At 39.3% G+C, this 23,626-nt stretch overlaps 1 protein-coding gene across 1 annotated transcript in view; it reads left to right on the top strand.

The window, feature by feature from the left end:
* Positions 1–6,687, top strand: part of asic4a (acid-sensing (proton-gated) ion channel family member 4a) — a 164,574-nt gene extending 157,887 nt beyond the window's left edge. The window contains exons 9-10 of the mRNA XM_079563426.1: positions 432–539; positions 5,345–6,687. Of these exons, the coding sequence (XP_079419552.1) occupies positions 432–539; positions 5,345–5,695 (459 nt within the window). The 3' untranslated portion in view covers positions 5,696–6,687. The remainder of the gene's footprint in view (positions 1–431; positions 540–5,344) is intronic.
* Positions 6,688–23,626: the final 16,939 nt, after the last annotated feature.

Genomic DNA, 23,626 nt, shown 5'->3' with positions numbered 1-23,626 from the left:
ATCTACTGTTTTGGATTGAACTGATTTAATTAACACTTTTAAATAATACTCATTTATGTATATTAACTTAACAAAGAAGTGATTAATAGATGTGTTTTATTGGATTCTGCTCTTTAATATCAGACTGTAGGCATTTCTCAGTGCTCCTCTGCCTCAGCCTGGCAGTGCAGCTGTTATCACTTATTATTCATGTGAACAGATTTATTTGATTTCCCGCCGGAGAAACTAATATCCGCTCCGGACTCAGCGGTGGACACACTAACACTGCTGATCAGTCAGAAAATCTACGTCTCTGCCTCATCCCTTTACAAACTTTCGAGTCCAACTTTGAGCCGACAAACATGCATCGCGCATTATCCCGGCGGATGCATAGCTCTGTCTTATCTTGTGCCTTGTTGTCTGTGATCTGTTGTCTTTGCGGGCGAATCCAGGTCATGAAGCAGAGGATACAGAGGCTGGTCCGGCCGCAGAAAGAGGAGAAGAAGAGTCCACAGAGGACCACGGTTGCCACGGTGAAGCTGGAGGAAATGAAAGCAAAGGTACGACACAAACAATACATGTGGTACCTGAACTGGCTCACGACGATGTACAACTAGACGTCAAACAACAACCCTAATAACAGCTGCAAATTACCACAAAACATGATTAGTATTATATTAGTAATAACATGGAATCAGGGCTGCAAAATCGATTATCCTTTGTTTTACCCAATTACTATCTTATTATCATGTAGGTAAAGTTTGATTTACACTTTACATATTGTTGTTAGTTATTTATGCACAATACATCACAAAACCACCATAGTTCAGACGGGATTTTCTTTTACCCATGCCTGGATACATAAAGATGGATCAGGCACCTGACCCAAACCTTTGCTAAATCATCAAAAAAGGAAAGATTGTTTATACAGTGACCAATCTTGCAATAAGTGAAGTCTTCTTGAAATAAGTAAATTTGTCTTCAATTTGAGACTCTTAAGGGCCAGGTATAAACTTCGTAACGTTCATTGTGTTCTAGTATCACTTTTTTGGTTTGTTTTGTCAGACACTAGTGTCTGACAAAACGAACCAAAAAAGTGATATCTTAAGGGCCAGATCTTGAGCCTGGCGGAAGGAGGGCTCTCACAGGTCAAACTAAAAACTTTATTAACCTCATCGTGAGATAAAAAATGAGAGAAAGAGATGTAGCCTAACCCCTCTCCCTCCCCCCTTCCCGGCCGCTGAGTCTGGTTGGAGGAAAAAGTGTTTCTCTACCCCATGCATTTCCCACTTAATTGTGCTAAGTATAGGAGCTGCAAGATCATAAACTGCGCTCCTACTCAGACCCTGAAACTCAAGATCGGGCCCCAATTTTAAGATTTTTCATTTTTGAGTGCAGTGATTTCTTTTCTTTTTAACCTTTTTAGAGCATTTTACTTATTTCAAGATTACTTTTTGCAGTTACAGTATATCTCTGTATTGAATGGAAAATATCAGCCAGCCAGTACTTCATCCAACATAAGGATAAAGATGCTCCTCCGCTAATAAACAAATTCCAACGACATGAAGTAATGTCTACACGCTATTGGAGCCCTAATTTAATCATGATTCATCAGAATGAATCTATGACTAAGAATATCGTAAAAGAAAGCTTGAATATTAATAAGGAGCTGTCTCTGACTGACGAATATTGACCTCTAAAAACTAATTTCAATACAACTTGACTTGTGCTGTTTATCCCCTTTGAGAACCGTTTCTCCAAACATCGTCTATTTGCCTGCTTTTATTGCCGTTAACTTTGCATACACTGATCTAACACAGTCCTATTATCTTAATGTAAACACAGAAACCACAACAGTGCGATAAGATCTTGGTCACGGACTGATGCAGCGCTGGCATGCGGAGACTAGTTTGATTTGAATGGGAAAAACGGGGGTGTATCCTCCCATTACGTCACTCATGAGAGAGAGAGAGTGGAGTAACAGGAAATTATTTGGACTATAGGAACCCTCCGTAGAAAACTGGTGTCAGATTTGACCTCAAAAATGCATCAGTGTAATGTTCCTAATTGGCCATAACCACAGTAAAGGCTTACAATGCTTTGAAAATGCTATTATGTTGCAAATTATTTACACATTAACAGTTTGTCCCACCCATCAGTAAATCACATCTAAAAACATGATCCCGCTTGTTTAATTAATTAGAAGTGCCTACATAATTAAAGGCTTTGAGGTTAAATGTTGCTTAACGCACAATAGGCTGATAACGTCAGTTCAATGCCACAAGCAATCTGGAATCAACATTAGTGAGGCCTTTTAATAAAAGAAACACTCAGCAAAGCCTTTTTTTGTTTTTTTACGTGGCTACAAGCAAATTGGGGGCCCCACAATTACTAAAGGGCTCCAAAAGCTGGACATTTTTGAGAAGAAACTGGGTTATTTGACAGTTTCTTCATATAGTAAATGCTTGAAAACATCTTTGTTGTTCTAGTTTAAACTAGAAAACTACTTTAAAACGACTTATTCCTGATATGTTTCGTCGTGGACTTGAAATAAACCATGTGTTCTAGAAAATACACCTAGAACTTCAGATATTATATCATGTAGTAATGCAATGCGCCAGTAGAGGGTGCAATGCTGCTACGATCCACTTTACGCAGTTTCAAATTGATGGTATGTCAACAATAGCAATCGATAAACATTTTAATCTGTGCAGGGAGGATAGCTTGACCTTAAATAGGATCAGAAAAAGTTTGGTGAAAGTGTCTAGAACTTATGGATTTAAGCACAAATGAAGCAAAACACCATTTCAGGTATGTTTTTGATATAACATCATAACTTGGCTAATTGCCCCAAAAAGTACATTTTGCATAATATAGGACTTTGAAGTGTCTATAACAACTCTTCATTGAGTGACTAATACATTTACATAATGGATTGCGGTCTAGTTTTGCCCCTGCGGTTGAAGAGATTAATTATTGCATGTTTATGGATGATGCGAGGCACTGTAGTGTTGCAAATGGAGGCCGTCAAACCGCATTTTGCATAGGGCTCCCTTAAAGCTGGAAACGGCCCGCATAGTCTGGACTAGTGTATGTAATTTAGTTATTGGAAAACCACAAATTAATTCACTTCTGTCAACACTTGAGTCAACATCAATAGAGCGTGGAGCCAAGTTTCAATCACGGTATTATAAAAGCAATATTCAAACACGAGACTGTTTAACAAAGGATCACTTGCTTTGCATATTCAGCTTTACAAGAAAACGTTCCTCAGACATCATTACATCAATCATTTGAAATGGCACAGCTTGTTATTAATTGTGCCAACATATTCAGAGGCACTTTGTATAACCTTGCAATTACAATAATGATTTAGATGCCTTAAAGATTGCATGTATATCTCGTCTGGGGTGAGCAGTTGTAAACAAAAGATGACTTGACATGGAGTAAGAGCACAAAATACTATACCAAACCTTTTTTTTAAGTTATACCTTGGAGGATAGTGTCTAAAATAGTTTTCCCCTCACCATCTCAACTGTCTTGATACATTTGACCAAATCTGTATGGAAGAAGCCATTGGTGGAAAGTAATGAGTTAAAAAGAAACAATTTCCAGTACTTTAGAGGATTTTCTGATTAATTATTTTATTGCTTTAACTTTACTTCATTTAGAGCATGTATCTGTACAATTTTCTTTGTAAATTAGCAATCAGATTCACTGGAGATCAAAGGCGTGACAGGTTAAATGTCCAGCACAAGACACAAAAGTTTGGAAAATACTGACCTACTCTGTTCACAGTAATCCATCAGGAAGGGCATCTGGCTTGTCTGGGTCTCCATGTCGTCCCTTGATATGAAAAGCAGAACAGCCGAATTGTATTGTAAAAAAGTTATATCATTTGCCCGGCGCTGATGTTACAACTTTATTCCACGTGCGAATCGACCTGAAAGCAGAGATGGGCTGTTTGCTGGAGTTTGCCACAGTTCATGCTATTATGTGCTGATAACCATTAGCTTACGGGCGTAAAATGTGCTGCAACTTTCACACTGGGTCACTGCTAATGCACTAAATGGGAGAAGTATTTTTCAGACACAGTGCTTTGGAGAACTAAAGTGAACAGGGTCAGACAGTCTATGCTTGGAACTATCGGCCACCATGGCATTAATGCTGTGGGCTACACTAGACATTATATGATTATATGCATAAATGTATGTTATCTGTATGTAGGCATACAATGATAGCTTTGATTCCTTTTGCGCACATTGACATTGTATAACTGGTCTAGTGGGTGAGAGCAAATACAGTGAGTGTGACAGACTGAGTTTGAAAATAGTTGATTTTCTGTTTTTTTTTCTTTTTCATTATCTGTGCAGTGTTTTGTGGATTGAGACTGGACCTAAAACACTATATACAAATGAATGAATGCACTTTTCAACTACAACTGAACTTGCCTGAGAAATGGGAACATTCCTTGTTTAAAAGCTAAGGACTTCCTGTCATAATGGAAGTCTGCATTATGGCACAGCTTAGAACTTGATTGTGAAATATTTACCAAAGAAGTGTACATGACCTACTACTGTGCATTGTGAGCATGCTACTTAAAGCAGAACTAAGTAACTCATGCCCCTAGAGGCCATATAATCGCGACTGCAGGTGTCGTAGCAATAGCATGTTGCATTTTTTTAATTCATTAATTGTCCATGAGAGTAAATACCTCTCTGACAGAAAAGACAAAGTATATTGTACATTGTGCCACAACCCAATTACCCAATGGAGATGATTTTTTTCACTCAAACTTGGCTGTAAATAATGTTTAAGTGGCGCTAGCCCACAGTTAGCTTTGCTCGTTAGCCCGTTAGCTCCTTCTTCATGATTCTATTAGTGTGTATTGCACCTCTGACCCGGTGCCGGGAGGGTTGCAAGGGTGGTTTTCTGGCCAGAGACACCAGGGGGAGATGAAAGACCCCCCCAATCATCCCATTAACACTTGTATTACCCCAGAGGGACTACGAAAAGGATTTATTAAGGTAAACAAGTTACTTAGTTCTTCTTTAACTTGTAATCTAAATGTGATCATTCAAGTCCCTAAAAGGGATACAAAACTGCAAATGATGTTTCTTGTTGGCCCACATTGCAAAAAATGTGTAAAAGCTTTACTTAAGTGTGAGTCCAAAGAAGTTGACTTGGCGTTGTCAGCATATCCTGTTTCACACTTCTGCCAGTGCGGAGAACTCGTGAAAAAAGCGTTGGAAGTCCCCTTTTTATGTGAGATTATACCACACCCTCATTCGAAAGACTAAACAACTGGCTTCTGCTGCACCAAATCATTATGTTTTATTCTAACCTCTTACTTATCTTTCAACAGGAGCCCAATGACATGACGCGCAGCCATCCAGAGGGAGCCTACGCAAACCAGATATTACCTTTAAACCACCACCCGATGCCCCACCCGCACCCCCAACCGCAGCCCATACCCCACCAACCGCAGCCCATGCCCCACCAACAACAGGCTATACCCCACCAACAACAGGCTATACCCCACCAACAACAGGCTATACCCCACCAACAACAGGCTATACCCCACCCCCAAGTCTCACATCCACAAGCAATGTCCCATCCGCAGGCAATGGCGCATCCGCAGGTCCTGCCCCAGTCGCACCCCCGCCCACACCACTCGACGGGACGGCGCGGCATTTTTGAAGACTTCGCCTGCTAGAACCGTGATGAACCATCCCTGGCCTGGTGACGCCAAAAGATATCGATTAAACACATGTACAGTACTTATCTTTTGCTGTCTCCAGTGTAAAGCTACAGCCAAAGTCAAACACCAAACTTGTGCTGCTATCAGAGAATCACTAAAATAAATGTAGGCACAATTCTCTCTCTCCTGTCAGGATGGGACCTCTGAACGTGTGGGACGGATTGTGACTTTCTGGACCGATTTTATTTTGAGACATGATCACGACACTGGGACGGCGAGGAGGACTGCATGTCACCTTGTCCCAGACGAGGGAAAGTATGATTTATTTATTCTGCGAAAGCATTTCGATGGTGACAATATATTTTTGTCTGTATCCGACTTACCTCCTCCTTCTATACACTGTATCATACCCGGCCATAACACATCGTAAATTATGCCATTAATGAAAGATATATTATCACTTTCTATTGTAATCAAGTGCAGATACGTCCGCTCGTGTTGCATTCATGAGGGAAAGGGTTTCGTTTGGTCAGCGATTCTCAACTGGTGGTTCTGGGCCCAAAACGTGATGGGTTCACAATTTGTTTTAACACTGGTACCACTTTTCTTCACAGCACGGTAATTGCATGGTAATAGGATGGAAATAACATGGTCCCTTAAAAGTAATAGAGTACAGTAAAGTAATAACAGAGTAATTATGGAAATCACATGAAAATAGGACACACCTTATGTATTTCCTGGTAATAACCTTTCCCCTAACCCAATGAAAAGACTGTAAATTACCAGGAAACATGCTATACCTCATCATCCTGTCTTACCATGCTTTCTATCACATTGTGCCGTAAAGTAAAGTGCAACCGACACACTTAAAGCCACACCGTGTAACATTATTTTTGTTGTTAAGAAATACCTGAGAGGCTCAACTCTCCTCAGATCTGACTGCAACTTTACTGGGAGCGGGGACATCCCAGCTCGTCTCCATGGAGATGTGGACTAAAGCAGGTAAATATGAGATTTAAATAGGTTAGGACCTCATCCAAATCTTTTCTTTGATTACGCAGACTTCAAAAATTAGGAGGATCATTCGGAACATGTTGTATTGCCGGCAACATGTTGTGTAGTGTGCCTTTGAGAAGATGCAAACTTTGATTTTGTTTTGTTTTTTTCTAGCAATGATCAAGCAAATGAAATCCAATATAGTGATAGAATTGGAAGATCTGTTTTCTTATATTTACTTTCTGTGGCTGGAGTTTTAAAACTTTCTCACTAATTACTTTCCCCCATACAAACCCCTTCTTGTCAAATGTTTATTAACACCTTCTGTAGAATACAACAGTACTATAAAGTATAAAGAACAATGGTAAAGTCAAACTGTAGCCCAAACCAGTTGAGAACCACTGATGTCGAGTCTTGAGTCGCGCCTCATCTCCACACTTCGTCTGGTCCGTGGTTCAGGTGTTAGAGAGTAGCATTGTACTTGTACATAACGTCTAAAAAAAAACCTCTGTTATAATGTTTGTTGTTTATATTCTGTTCATAATATAATGCCTAACTTATGAAATATTACTTTTAATAAACTTTAGAAGATGATTTTTATATGACAATAGCAATCACGATTGTAGCAGTTCCTCTACACATAATCTACAGACTGCCAAAACATCTTCATCTGTCCTGTTGACAATAATGGGATGTATGTGCTATTTCTACTATGTATTTCATCTCAATATCCACCCACAGATTTCATGTTTATTTAAGCCATGGAGCTACATACAGTACGTCAGTGGATCTTCATATATCGGTGTTATTTAAGATGCTGTTGGGTTGGACTTAATGCTGACATAAGCAATAAGAAACTTTGATTTATTTTTTGCCAACTCATCTCTCCAGCTCAGAGCCAGCACCAGAGCAGACTTGTACACACATCCTATTCCCAGCTCCTTATGTGGACGGATAGCAGCAGTCCCCACACGGTAATGTAAATAAATCTGAAAGTCAAGACCATGAGCCGTTTATGTGCACAGCTCTGTAAGTGGACATTCATCTCCATGGTATAACATGTAAACATAGGAACGCTTTTGCTCAAAACGGAGTGAAATGGAGCCTGAACATGGCCTGTGCATTGATATACAGTAAATCCTACATATCTCTTGGGTTGTAGACACTTCCTATTTCTGCTCGGAGTCTCATCTTTTTCAAGCTCAGCAGCTGGGTGTGAAGAAATGGCCGAAACTCATATAACAGTACAGGCGACAACTTTGCAGAGCGTTGAAGAGAGTTTTCGCAGGTAGCAGATGTGCCATACATGGTTATTTGCAGTGCTTTTCACATCGGCAAGGTGTAATGTGTGTTGATTTTTTTTTTTTACACAAAATTCATTCAAAAATCATTCAGCTCCAGTAAATTACATATTTGAATTAAATTGGTAATTTTTCAAAATATAAAGTGAGTCTACATTTCTGTTTTCTCTCATGGCGTTCCCCGGCTCATAATTTTTATAGAAGTTTTTAAGACAGGCACCTTTCCTTATTTAATCCCTTCTGTTTACCTTTAGTTTTATCCCACACTCACTTGTGCCTCCCACTCGTCAACAATCAGCGCTCTCACTGAAGACTCTACGTGTAAAGGAAGGCATCACCTGTTGACATGTTAGACTTACCTTTCATCAATGTTTTGCGCCAAAACCGCCCACTCATCACAGTTGGAAAACAACAGCCTACATTATAGCGTATAAGCTTTACTAATCAGGGCTTTCAAAGTTGACGTCTCAACACACGATTAATCATACAGTATACATACAGTCGCAACATACAGTATATTCTGCATCTCTTGTGCCGTACAAAGGCATTTATGATCAAAAAGACAACAGCATCAAACCTTAAAGGGACTATACACAGAGTTTAAAAATGTTAAAATTAAGTATTTTCCTCCCCCTACATCTTCCAGCCATGTCGTCATGTGTAGAATGAGCCCAGACCTGTTCACCACAACTGCCTCTAAAATCCTGCACTGTCACTCAAAAAGGTGTTACTTCTGGTCCGAAGTGCCGTCATGCACGACCTTAATATAGAATCTGCAGTTACGCGTAAGACCTGAGGTGGCAGTAGTGAGTATAAAAATGACCAACTTGAATCTAGCCCCTTTAAAGGCTTATAAAGATGTTTGTATAAAGCACAAAAATCTTTAGGTCTTTTAAGGTCGTATATGAGCATACAAACTAAAATGTCCTCATAATACCTTGGATTCGAATGACTACCGGAAAGTTGGTCCAGGCTTTTTTTTTACCCATTTCTCTTGAGGGACAATAAATAAAATCATTGTGAAGGAGGCTGTGAACTGTGAGGCACTAGATATTGCGTTAAATAACTTGGTTTGATTAATGGGATGATTGGAGGGTGTTTCATCTCCCCCCTTGTGCCTCAATAGTCACTAATAGAATCACGGACAAGAAGCCAACAGGCAAACGGGCAAAGCTAACTGCGAGCTAGCACCATTTAAACAGTATTTACAGGCAAGTTTGAGTGAAAAAAATTCCATTGCGTAATTGGATGTACAATGTCTCTCTCTCCCTTCGCCTTTTCTGTCAGCGTAGTATTTACCCTCACGGACAATTAATAAGTAAAAAAAAAAAATTGCAACATGCTACGACACCTGCATTTGCACTTATGGCCTCTAGGGGCAAGAGTTACTTAGTACTGCTTTAACGCAAGTAAAATAACCCCAAATGTTGATACAAATATAAATGTACCCCCTGTCTTGACCAACCTTCTTCAGAGGTTTATGTATTTGGATCGCTCATCCCTATAGAAAAAGGAGACATTTTGAAAAATAACTTTTAATGTGCCACAATAAGTGTTAAATTACAGGTTTTCCCTCTTAGACCAATTGACACTCACTGTATCAGGCATATGTGCGAACTATTTTAAAAACGCTGTTAATTGTGTCATCTGCAAAAGCACAAGCTCTTTTGAAGATCGCTCCGGAGGTTGTAATGCTGTTACTGCTTTGCATAAACCTCAAAGGGAAGGGCCGATCCACCGCAGTTTTAAAAGCGAGCGGAAATGAAAGTTCAAAATGTCCAGTTCGATAGTGAAATCCCCGCCATCTGTGTCATATTATAGGCCGAGGTCACCCGAGTGTGTTGTACAGCAGTAACTCTGTTTACAGGCCCCGACCCTGAGCCCACATGGTTTAAAAGCTCCTGTGAAGTCTTTCTTTTACAGCAAACTTTGGATTCTGTCCGTCAGTGCGGCGACACCCGGGCCAAACAAATACACATCGTACTTCATAACTGCACATAGCTACACCTACGGGTCTTATTTTTGGGGAAACTGCGGTGTTTGGGACAGACACGATTTCCGACTCCATTTGGACATGTTCCTGGACACACAACAACTGGCTATTTCTGCCGTGTTATTGACTTTTCTTGCATTGACCACGTATGAACTTTTTTTTTTACGCACTTGTGCCAGTCACTTGAATTTACGGGAGGCTCGGGATGAAATCAATGGAATCTCGTGAAGACATTTTACCAAACAGGCCTAAAAATGGGTTTTTGTCATAAACTGAAATGAATGTTTTCGTTCAAGTCACAGATTGTCTTCAGAGGTTGAAGGTGGGTCCTGAAACTACTTCAGAACCACTGGGGTTGGAAACAAGTAGCCATAATGCAGTGGTACTACCCCCAGCCTACCTAAAAAATTATGAGTTCATTGAAATAGTTATAAATTTGAGCAAAAATGACATGGGAATGTAGTATTTGTTAATGAAAAACTACTGGTATCTGCACTACAAAAAGTAAATATCAAGCATTGGCTTAAATGACTTGAATTGAGGAAATGTATCTTGAGTGGTTTTCACTCATTTAGACACTTTTCCTGATCGGACCAAGTTTACTTTGCTTGTTTGAGGACATGACAGACCAGTTCTAGGGTCAATCTTGCTTGAAATAAGAAAGTAAACTGCCAATGAGATAAGACCAATTTTCTTACCCCATTGGCAAAGAAAATGACCTGAAATAAGGACGAAATGTATCGAAACGAGTCAGAAACATCTCAGAACAAGTGAAATAATCTAGGACAAATAGAAGAACCTTCTGAAATTATGACTCCAAATTCACATCAGTTGTGGACATAATATAACCCAACAATTGCATAGACCATTATTTTTTGTTTTGCTGTTTTGTTGATTCTAATCATTTAAAGTGTTGGGGTTTCCACATCCATGAGAAAGTGGGTCCGGGTGGTCTGGCTAAACAAATGCACCATTGTTTATTTCCCCCTCCTGCTGTCACAAGTCTTTCAAAACAGGAAGTTGTTGTGATTGGGGGAGACACTGCTCAAAATTAAAAAAGGGTCCGACTAAGTGACGAAAGAAAAACACACCTCAGATGACAAGTGAGGTACATCGCTTCTAAATCTATGAAATCATTACATTTTACCATTGTTTTCTGTGTTTTGCTTTCATTATTGTCAACATGAGATTGAAACGTGTTTGTCACTCAGTCCAAACACAATTACTCCACTAAATCCAACATATTTACAAATCACACAATCAGCTCTGTGTTAATTTGCCCACAGACTTGTATTCATATTGTATCTCCACAGTGATATTCTCCTTCTGGCTCCTGTGTGTCGTCCCCGCTCTTTTTATCCAGTAATCATGGGCTTTACATGGCTGTTTAATATTCATAATCATGTGTCACTTTGACATTTTCAAAAGGTTCCCATCACAATCTCTGATGGCATCCTGTACTGGCCGCGCATAACAATCTCCTCCTCTGCCAGCTGTAATGTGCAGAGGTCCGGAGACACACGCAGGGGGGTGAATAAAACAGGAGGCTCCGTCCTGATGTGATCTCACAGCTATAAAGAGATGGCCCAGGAGTTTATGGAGAATTTTCTTTAAGCTGTACAAGGTCAAGTCACAACGTTAAAATACCAATACATATCTTGTCTGCATGAAGAACTGATTTGACAGGCTTGTCCTTTACACCGGTGGTTCTCAGCTGGTGGGTTGGGGCCCAAATGTGGGTCACAGAACCATCATGAGTCTTTCCCAGTGAGCATTTCTGCCAATGTTTTTCTCCTAAAAAGGATAGAAACACTACTTGCGTCTGTTAAAATGACAGTTGTTTTGATCATAATTGCATAGTTACAAGCTTATCTAATGCTTATTCAATGATCATTTGTGATCAAATTACAGTAACTATTGTATTGGTTCCAAAAGAGGCACTGCAGACCAGACCTATTCACCACAACTACCTCAAAAATCCTACTTTGGGTCTGAATTGCCATCATGCACAAGCTTAATTTAGGAGGTGCAGTTACACATATGACTTGAGGTGGCAGTAATGAGTATAAAATGGCATACTTACATCTTGCCCCTTTATAACAGTGTTTGGCTTACAGATATACTATTTCTTATTTCATATGTAACTTTGGCTATAAAATAATGACCAATTCCTGCAAATAGAATACATTATGAATATTGGATGGCTGAGCTATCTATCCATTTTAAATGATCATTTGTGTCGCGGCTTGTCCTATGGTAATTGTGGGTCCCGGGCCTAAATTACACCAGTTGAGAACCACTGCTTTACACTGTTCTTTTATTATTTTGTGTGTGTTTTATTGTCCCTGAAGGGGATTCGTCCTCTACATTTGACCCATTCCTCAATGCCTTTGGGGTAACAAGTAGGATTCTGAGCCAGGTTCTTGATCAGTAGAATCTAGCAGGTGGATTAACCCATTGCTCATGTTTTAGTGTTAACACCCAGGAGCACCTGGACACAGGGAGAACATGCAAACTCCACAAAGAATGGCAAGACAAGAGCACACGCCACAGCCATCGTGTCACAATCTGTTGAGCCCTATTATTCAATAAGAAGTATTTCAATGGGGTTTTCCTAAAGCTTTTTCTATACACCATGAGGCATTCTGCTATTTTGGAGTAAAAGCAATTTCACAGAGGCAAGAATACGAACATATGACCGTGGCATTGACAATTTTGCCATTATATCCTTTGTTATTCTTATGCAAACAGCTATGTCTATGATCTAAATTGGGCGTTAAATCGATGGCTGTGGTCCATAATTTTAGGTGTCACCCGCGACTAATGCCCTCGCTCGTTTGGATGACACCTCCCATACAGATAGTGCAGACAGAAAGATAAGTGTTAACATACAAAGTGGCAAAGTGGAATAGAAAGATTGACGTTGAGTCTTATTTGGCCTGGAATATTGTTTGTCACTAACAAAAAACAATCAAACATCCAAAATATACGCACATCACCAGGTGAAAGGCTGCGGTGAACAGTGAACGATGAAAATGCCTGCACACTTACTCAAAAAAAAAGACTGCATTTATTGATTACATTGATCATAGGAAAGTTCAGTTTACTGTTTCAGTAAATCAATTATAGGGTGGTTTCCAAAGCAAATAGGCCATTACACAAAGCAGAAGAACACAGTGGAAAGTAGAAACTAGAAATGTAACCACTCCTACAGTGACCAATTGAAATAACTATAAATTGTAGGCAATTATTAGCCTAAATTCTTGGTGCACAGTGGCACATTATTAGATGTCAGTATTAAATGTAATAATTTACAATTAGAACACAAAAGCATAAGTACCCAGCTTGAATTTGTATAGTGTCTTCAGAATTAAGATAAGATAAGATAAGATAAGCCTTTATTGATCTCACTATGGAGAAATTCACTTGTTACATTCAGCTCTCAGGGTGTGCAGAATAGACAGGAAATGTGCAAACAATTAAATAGTAAATCGAGATATTTATTATAGAGAGATTATATAGATTACTAACTTGGCTAACGCCAGGCTGCTGTGTGAGCTCGAATCATTTCGAACTGCACTGCAGCCTGGGGACCATGGCCGAAATTTTCGCATGGATTTGGGAACCAATCACAGAACGAGGAGGGACGGCAAGACGATGACGCGCTATTCAATATACGGAAGCTTGTAATTTATTTACGGATCCAACATGACAGCAGCAGACTCAAGCTTTAGACCTTGTTCTAAATAGTTTATCTCAAAAGTTCACAGCGGGTACGTCATACGTCATCTCATACGATGATACGATTTGCTATGGCTACGTGCAGACGCATGATAGACTTTTTTTTTTTTTTTCGTATCGCAAAGGTATTTGCAAAGGGGTTATTATTTCAATAGCACTGTAGGAGTGGTTACATTTCCAGCATACTCTACACTGTTCTTCACCTCCTTTATACAATGGTCTATTTGCATTATAGGAAACCACCCTATAATTAATTGTGTGTAAACTGAAACTTTCCTGGTTAAATGAACCACCTGTTGCAGCCACGTCAATAAAAGGCCACACCTTGGAACGTTCAGGGCTGATGGGTTTTGTTGCCAGTATGCTTATTCACTCTGTCTCTAATGTTAACCTTTGTGTTCAGAGACACTTGTTTTCAGCTATTTAAGTTGTGTCTCCTGTTTGTGTTTTTTCTCTGTCACTTGTTTTTATCGGCCTGTGTGACACTCGTGATTTTTGAGACACTTTTTGTTTGTGTTAAGCTTTAGTAACTTGGTTTTGTACACTCTTATCTTAGTTTAGATTAATTCTTGTGAACCTTTGTAGCTTTAGTAAATATTGTAAATAGCCACAAATTAACACAAAAGGAGGGAGTCTGGAGCCTTGGGCCATAACAAATCAATAAAGAGTCTTTTTGGAGTAAGTATGCAGGCTTTTTCCATCATCACTGACAAAAAAACAAACCACGTGACATTGTGTGTTTTATTAACTGCATATAAATGGGAAGTGCAATCTTTAATTTTGCATTTCGGAAATCCAATCTATCCCTTTGACTTGCCAGATCCCTCCACGTGTGCAGACTAAACTATGAGCTTCAGTAAACAACAGTGGAAATAGATTTTAAACATTGGAGCATACTTTCATGTCAGTTCAAACGTGTGGTATGTCAAGGATATTTTCATTTTATTTTGCTGAGATGCTGCCCATGTTTGGGTTCAGACAGCCATTTGAAAAAGGACAAATGAATACTTTTAGGTTTGTGCTACAGTTCTTGAAGCGTATGAACCTATTATATCACATAGGGTCTGTGTATTTGCATATTATTTTGTTTTATGTGTTGTTGTACTTCCATCCTGACACAAACCTCTCTTTTTATGTAGGAACAAAAAATACACCGGATTGTCCCTATAGCTAGATTATTTTAAAAGGTTTGTAAGATTATAAGAGCACCCATTACAAAACATGAGCAAAATTAAGTTTTGGTGGATTAAAAGATCAACATATTAGGCTTGGGGTGAGGCATCAAAAAATGACCCCCGTAAAAATTTAAATCTTGTATGAGATGACTATGAGTGGAAAATGTGGTGTCTGATGGTGCGACTTTAACAAGAGATGTTGATCAATGAGTGTGAGGAAACAATATTTTAAGACGAAGGTGCTACAAATTCCTACACATATTTATATTTTTTAGATGAAAGTGTATTCAGTGGATTGATAAAAGTGGTTATTAATTGGGCTACTTATTTTGCTTCCAGGCAAAAGTTCATATGTTTAGAGACAGTGGGGGAAAAAAAGAGTTCTGCCTGCCATGTCTCCCTTAAAGTGATAGTCTGTAAGTTTAAATGTTTTACAAATGTAATAGATCGTGTTTATTTAACCGACTGGGTCTGACATTTGAGGTAGCGTATGTAATATCACTTTTTTTTTTTCTAAAGTCCTTCCCTTTGCTGATTTCAGCAGCTAATCAGAATATCCGGGATACCACTTTGACCAATGAGATGAGCTTTTCCTTTGTACCAGCCTGTCAGGACCAAGCAGGGAAAGGGGGATAAAAGCTTGATCGTTTACTTTGGAAAATTTTGTTCCTGCTCTGTGTGGCTTTCTGGTCCAAGAGGGGACTTTCAAATCTCTCCTAACTTTGCAAACTTACAGACTATCACTTTAAAGCTAAAATGCACCAAATGACTGAACACTGTCTCAAATATTTGGCAATAAGACTTTACAGAACATGAAAATCCACTGTGTTGATTCAGTCTACGAGGTGTCACAGATGCAGCAGTCAGGGGGGGGGGGGGCCCGGGGTGCGAGGGCGAGCTTAGCATGTCTGTCCTCTGTCCCGCTGCAGATGTGACATGTAGCTGACATTCCTGGGATTCCTCTGGTCTCTCTCTGATCTGAGCTCCTCTCTTCTCACTGCACTGCGAGCCGACACACTTTATAGCCCCACGACACTTACTTCAACCACAACTTACTTTTGTTTGGATGTTTTGGATGCTTGGGAGTACACTATGTCTGATAATAAAATGAACCCGCTGTGATTCGTAATTTGGTCTAACTTTCGCCCAATCTTGTTTGAAAAGATATGAAGAGATGCTATTGCAAGAGTGGGTGAAGTGTCTTGCACAAGGACTCAAGGACAATTCCAGTCGCTAGAATAACATCAGCCCCGTGTCATATTTGGTCTTGTTGGAGAGAGCGTTGCGACATTCCTGTCTTATCATAATTTGTCATTTGTATTTTACTTTCCATTGCTACGTAACCAATTCTTTCAAGTACATATTTTCCGATACGCCACACTTTCCCTTCTGTTTTTGTTCCATTTCACATTGCTTCAAGTCATACACATTGTGATCTGAGGGTGATCTGAGAAGAGGCAGAGGCTGGGTGATGCAAACGACTGCTCCTATGAGGAAACGCTGGATTGAATGGACCACGGCTGCAGAACTGGAGATTGCGTTGACATTTTGTACAGAAATGTGAAATTGTGATTATTTCCTCTTTTACGACAGGTTTTATAAATGTGGAATATGGTAAATAAACTGACTATTAAAGTTTAGATTGATAAAACTGGTGACTCCGACAGAGCTTCCTTATTGACCGCACTGTGTGGATTATAACACGCAGCATTTTTTATACTTGAGTAATATTAAAATGAAGTATCTGAGTAAAAAGTAACTCGTGCCACTGTGAGTGAATCTTTCAGTGACAAATCTTCATTTTGACACATGAAATAGATGTTTTATTTAAAGGGGATAGATGCAAGTTAGACATTTTATACTCACTACTGCCACCTCAGGTCATACGTGTAACTGCACCTTCTATATTAACCTCTTAACTCCCACCTGAACATGTTTTCTCCAAATTCTCCAAATCTAAAAGCTTCTTCAAAACAGAGGCAAAAAACGAGAAGAAAATGAGGATGTAAACGCTACAAAAAAACGCTAAAAAGTGACCCAAAAAAATGACAAAAACTCAACAAAAAAGTGACAAAAATCCAGCAAAAAAAAGAAAAAAAAAACAGCAAAAAATGACAAAAAGCCAGCAAAAACAGACAAAAATTCAGCAAAAAATGACAAAGATCCAACCAAAAAAAGGACAAAAATCCAGCAAATAAAAGACAAAAATTCAGCAGAAAAAAGACAAAAATCCAGCAGAAAAAAGACAAAAATCCAGCAAAAAATGACAAAAATCCAACAACAAAAAAAGACAAAATGCCAGCAAAAAAAAGACAAAAATCCAGCAAAAAAGACAAAAAACAGCAAAAAAGACACAAAAAAACCAGCAAAAAAAGACAAAAATCCAGCAGAAAAAAGACATAAATCCAGCAAAAAAAAAAGACAAAAATCCAGCAAAAAATGACAAAAATCCAGCCCAAAAAAAAAAAGACAAAAATCCAGCAAAAAATGACACAAATCCAGCAAAAAAGTGACAAAAGAGCAGCAAAAAAGTAGTAAAAAAGTGACAAAAACACATAAGGGAAATAAAAAGTGACGACAATGGCAAAGAGGAGAGAATGGATTTGGTTTTGGCGAGTGGTAAGAGGTTACGTTGTGGTGAATATGTCTGGGCTCATTCTACACATTAGGACATTGCTGGAACATGTAGGGGGAGGAAAATACATAGGAAAATACGTTTCCTATGTCTCATTTTTCCTTTGAAAATATTACAACATGTTTTATTTCTCACGATTCACGTCACTACTGGACCATATGTCAGACTTTTACGCTCAAACATCTTAACCTCTTACCTTAACAGAGTGAGTTTAGTCCCGTTCGGCTTCACCCAAATCTAAAAAAAAAAAGACAAGAATGAGGATGAAAATGCAACAAAAGAGCGGCAAAAATATGACAGAAAAAGTGACTAAAATGTGAACAAAGGAAAAAGCAACGAAAAATTGAGCCACAGAAAAATGGGCAAAAAGTGATGAAAAAGTCACAAAAATATATGAAGAAAACACAACAAAAAAGCAATAAATATAATTGTACGTTTAGGTGAGCTTTGTTGGTCTTATCTTTCAAATAAGGAGTTACTCTGGCAACTAGGCTATGATGACCTTTTAGATTTGGGTGAAGCTGATACGAAGATCAGAGAGAAAATGCACTTGGTGAAGGCGGGGGTCAGGACGTCGCTCTTATGTGAGTAAATATTTTAGCTACTCTTCCACCCCCGCTCACTAGTGATGAAAATACATGAACCAAGTGCATTTTCTCCAGATCGGCTTTACCCAAATCTAAAAGCTTGTCGACTGGAGTGCAAGAGTGTAATGCCTAATTTGAAAGCTTACAGGCCCACAAAACTGATTCTAACTTTTTTGTTGCATTGTCACATTTTTGTCGTCTTTATCTAGTTTTTTGTTGTGTTGCTTTTTCATTGCTTTTTTTTTTGCCGTGGTTTTGCCACATTTTTGTCACTTTTTTGTGCCGCTCGTTAGTCACATTTTTGTTGTATTATTGTTGCTTTCTTGACACGTTTTTGTCGCTTCTTTGTCGCATTTTTGTTGCGTTTTCATCCTCATTTTCGTTGCTCTATTGATGCTTTTATTCAAGAAGCTTTTAGACTGGGTAAAGCCAAACTGGAGAAGATGTGCTTGGGTCAGGTGGGGGTTGAGAGATTAAAACACAAAAGTAACTGTAGCTACTCCAAGAAGTATAGTTACTCCCAGGGGCGGACTGGGACTGGAAAACAGCCCTGGACTCTGACCAGCCTGGCCCAAATCGTGCACCCGCCTTAACCAAGTGCATTTTCCCCAGGTCGACTTTTTATTATTTATTTTTTTGATTGGCATCATCAGCAAAAAGAACGGGAAATGTGGTCATAGAAACAGAAGCAAAATCATTAATATAAATAATAAATAATAATGGTCCCAAAGTTGAACCTTGTGGTACACCATACTCCACGGAATTCCTTTTAGATTCATGTTTTTTTTATACTGGGCTTTACCCAAATCTAAAAGCTTCTCGACTGGAGAGCAACAATGTAGCGCCTCATTTGAAAGCTAACACCTACAAAAGTGATGGTAACTTTTTGTCACGTCATTTTTGTCATATTTTTGTTATTATTTTTTCTATCATTTTTTGTCACTTTTTTGTCGCTTTTCCAGCACATTTTTGTTTTGTTTTCATCCTGTATTTCTCGCTATTTTGATGCTTTTCTTTTTAGCTTTTAGATTTGGGTAAAGCTCGGTTAAGGCGGGACTAGTGGCACCTAGAGCCAGTGGCCCTTCTGTGCTCTTCCAGAATGGACATATGGCCAGTCCGCCCCTGGTTACTCCAAAAAGTTACTCACGTAGGCCTTCATGTACGTGCGTCGAGTCTGGTCTCTGGTCTCTAACACGTGCCTCCACTTTCGCGGGGACCACCCTGTGACGCACCGTCTCCAAAATCCACGTGTTTCCCTCCACTCCTCCTCGAGGTCATCCCGGACATTAGTCTTCAACCTCTCAGGTGAACCCGAACCGGCAGCTGTCGTTACGCAGCGACTTGAAACAACTCCGCAGCCCGCGTGGGAGGAGAAAGTCCTGGGACCGTACGTAAAAACCAAGTACAAAATGATGACTTACAATTAGCTCCCAGCTGCTCTGTACTTTGTGGCTTTACAGCATGCCTCGGGCCGCTGCATAAGGACCCTTGAAATAACTAAAGCTATAATTTGGGTGTGCATGCGTTTTTTTTTTTTGGTGTGTGCCTGTTTTTACCCAGCCCAGACGTTAGAAATAAATGCTTCATGGGTAGGAATGCAAAGTGCCAAGGAGTTTTGGGGGTATTTTTGGGTGGAAAATCTCAAAACTTCCTCGCTTCGAAAGGGCAGGCAGGTAATCTATAATGCAGCGCACCTCAGCAAATGGAAGTGAACGGGATGCAATGGACGAGGACTAAACGCGCGCCTCTGCTGACACCTATAGGTCGGACGAGGACCTGGACAAAAGACCAGAGACCCCCTTTGGTGGTAGATTTACAGCTGTGCGTATTTGGGGCTCACGTTGTGACGCAAGAGTAAAGAGTGGTGCTCAATATTGTCTACAGTCTGTCCTTATCCCGTTATCTGGATGTAGCCTCGATGATTCTGTCACGGTAAAGGACTTGTGTAGACTTGTGTTTGTTCTACATAACATGTGATAAGAGTGTAATCCAGGTTTTGCATAGTTCAGGCTCTGTTCTGGCAGAGTTAGTGATGCAATTTCACCGTTAATGCCATTTAAAAGAAATATATGCAAAAGAATCCAGCCCGAGAACTTGAAAGTTGCAATGATTTAGTTGAAACCAATTCAAACTCGCTTCAGAACTGATTTTTACCTGTGTCAAAATAGTGACGAAAAGGAGGATGAAAATGCAACCCAAAAAAAAGTGACAAACGTGCCGGAAAAAAGCAACAATAACTCAAAAAACAAGCGACAAAAATACAACCAAGAAGTGATTGGGAAAAGCCACAAGAGAGCGAAAAACGAGCGACAAAAAAACAAACAAAACACAACGAAAGAGTGACAAAAAACGTGCCGGAAAAGATGACAAAAAAGGAGGGAAAAAGCAAGGAAAAGAAGAGATGAACATGCAACAAAAGCGTCAAAAACACGACAAAAAAGACGAAAACGTTGCAAAAATGTGACAATTTGATATGTCACGGTCAGTTTTGTAGGCCTTAGCTTTCAAATGAGGCATTACTCTGAACTATAGGCTGTAAACTCCAGTCAAGAAGCTAAGGTTAAGGCGGGTGTATCATTTTATGAATCGTAAAAAACCAAAACGGCTCTCAAAGTTGTTTTCTGACACGGAAACAAAGTGATGAATATATTTATAAAAAACAATTTATTTAAAAAAATTATAATTCACAGTTCATTGGGAAATACAGCATGTATTCAACGTGACACAACAGTAATTTTCAAATATTGCTTTGGTTATACAAGTACCCATCCAACAATGTAAACCGAATAACACATGTACAGATCTATGCTTTCACCTGTCTCCTCATCATCGTCATCATCATCATCATCATCGCTATTTACGTGAAAAAAAATTAAATACATTTGGAATTTTTCAAGGTCAAAAGGACAAACACGCAAAGACATCGCAGAATACGCTTTTGTTCAAACGACTCCAAAGCTAAAATTAGAAATGCCTATATAAAATAAACCATCACGCCTGCACACGACAGACGGGTTCGGTTCAGTGACGGCGGCTGTAACAGTATATTTTTCTTTTTGGCGATTGAATCAAAGCAATTCGAAACAACAAGAACAACTTCATTTTTTCGTCGCCGCCATCTCGTTCACAGTGGTTCGGAGATTTCTGTAACAAAAAGTCAAACGCAACAAAGACATTCGCACCACGTCCACACGCGAAGCACACTCACTCGACTGATCTCAGAGAAGAGACGCGTTTTTTTAAAAATTGTCGGCAACACTTTATCGTAGGGGCCATAATGTGTCTGAAAATTAGGGCTGCACAATAAGGAGGGAAGCTAGATTCCTATCCATTTCCATTGTAGCTGTTGTCATAGTAACGATAAACAAATCTAGCAAGTCTAACTGTTAATGGATATAGATACAGACGGCATCTCGTCATAGAAGGAATATGAACTTATTTATCACACAGAAGTAAAGTCAAGTGTAAATAGGGCCCATATGGATATTTTCTCACGGCAGATTGTTCAGTAGAAGAGAAAAAACAGCAGTTGTAGCTAGCACTAGCTAACCGTTAGCATTAGCCCGATGCTAACATGTATCATCATGTTAGCATTCTCCGTTCTTTTATGTATTTATGGGCTGCTGAACCACTTTGCTCCTCTCCGTGTCTTTGTATCTTTATTTAGTGGAAACTATATTCATAATTCAGCATTTGTTAAAGTAGTTTTTGAATAGAGAAAGATAGATTTTTTTCAAAATTGTTTTCCCCCTTAACCGTTTTCAAACATGACCATATATGGGCGATTCCAGAGATGCCGTCTGTATATCAGATAATCCTTATTTTATCGTCTCAAATGTCATTCCTCTCATTCTTGCACCTTAGCCACAACAGGACCACATTTTTTAGTTGTAGTTTTACACTTAGAAGTTTTAGTTTAGCCTTATTTCTCTTGATCACTTCCTCCAGCTGATGTCACTGATGATGTAAGCAGCGCTTAAGGGTCTATATGACATATCTACACAGTATGTTTTAGCTTAAGAAATTGGAAGACTTTAGTGATTTTGAAATATATTGCAGCTTTTGCGCAATATGGATTTTGTTTCACTCGATATTTCCTAAACTTGGCTTTTGTAATGACTGTTCTCGACCTAGTCTCCTCGGGTAAGACACTTTGCCACTCATGCCTTAATGCGTTTACTAAAGCAAAGTGCTAATATTAATCACAATTGTTGAATATGGTCAAATATGGAATCTATTAAGATCTATGAGTCTCCATGTACTGGCCAATCATCACAATATGAACCATAAAATAAAGTGTTTCAAATCCTAACTATAGACACACGTATAACTCAGACGCACAACATGATTTGACCTCTGCACAGCAAAGTACAGCACACACTGCCCACTACGACCACCACAGTTTATGTCACATTTCTAACGTACACTTTGATCCAATTCAACTTAAATAAAAGGAGTAAATAACATTGGCAAAAAGTGTCTTTGTGTCAGAAAAATACATTAAAAACTTGGTACCGTCACATTACAGTGTATTCACTCAAACACAAATCTTAAATTAACACAAACAGCGCCGTCTCGGTACACGCGCTGTTCTTTGCAGCAAATGTCACAAAGATTTGGGTCCTGTCCTGCTTGGGACCGTCCAGTCGTGGTAATATTGCACATTATGGTTGACAAGCCTTCACTGACTCAGTAAAACTCAGCTATAAAAAGGCTCCAATTTCACTGCAACTAAAGCGCCTCCTGAACCCCCCGTGCAGGACAATAACACCATTGACTTACAAAGTCTTCAATACAATCTATAACACTTTGGAAATAAATCACTGAACATACAACTAAAACGTAATTTGTCCCACTCCTGCTCATGTGAGACAGCTTTGTACATTCAAAACTGATTTCATATGCAGCTCTCTACAGTAACTTTGTTTCATGAGTTCTCTCCTGAATATTCGACGCACCTGGGCAGCAGGTAAAGAGGCCTCATACTCTCAAACAGAGGAGCCATTGCTTCGTTTCAGATGCCATCAACACAGTCTATAGACCTGTAGTGTTTCTATGAGATGGGGGCAGGCAAAATCACCATTGCTGAGCTGTTGACATACACATTTCGTGGCATGTTTGAATAAAAGCGAGATAAGAAACCAAGTCACTGATATATTGATGCGGTATGTAGATTTTCCTGTTGATATTTTGTTGGTAAAAAAATAAATAAATCACCATATAATTGATATAAAAATACTGGCCCCTGCCCCCATCCGATTTTGGTATTTTAAAACAGCCATTTCGTCACCTATACATTACGGCTCCATGCCCCACCTGCCTCTGCGCTCCGGAGGCACTTAGGTACAACATATTCAAACCAGGTTCATAAGACTTCACCTTAGCAAAAATGTAAGGTTACCACAAATCCTACTTTGTTCTCCAACGACCTGTAACAGTGCTAAACCACGAAGAAAAAGCAGTTTATTATTCTTTCATACCATCCTTGGCCAATGATGTTAAATCTACATCTAAAGCC

The sequence above is a fragment of the Gobius niger genome (genome assembly GCF_951799975.1).
Source record: "Gobius niger genome assembly, chromosome: 9".
In the NCBI taxonomy this organism is placed as follows: domain Eukaryota; kingdom Metazoa; phylum Chordata; class Actinopteri; order Gobiiformes; family Gobiidae; genus Gobius; species Gobius niger.
The sequence above is the reverse complement of the archived record's forward strand: the minus strand, read 5'-3'. Positions and strand labels throughout refer to the sequence as shown.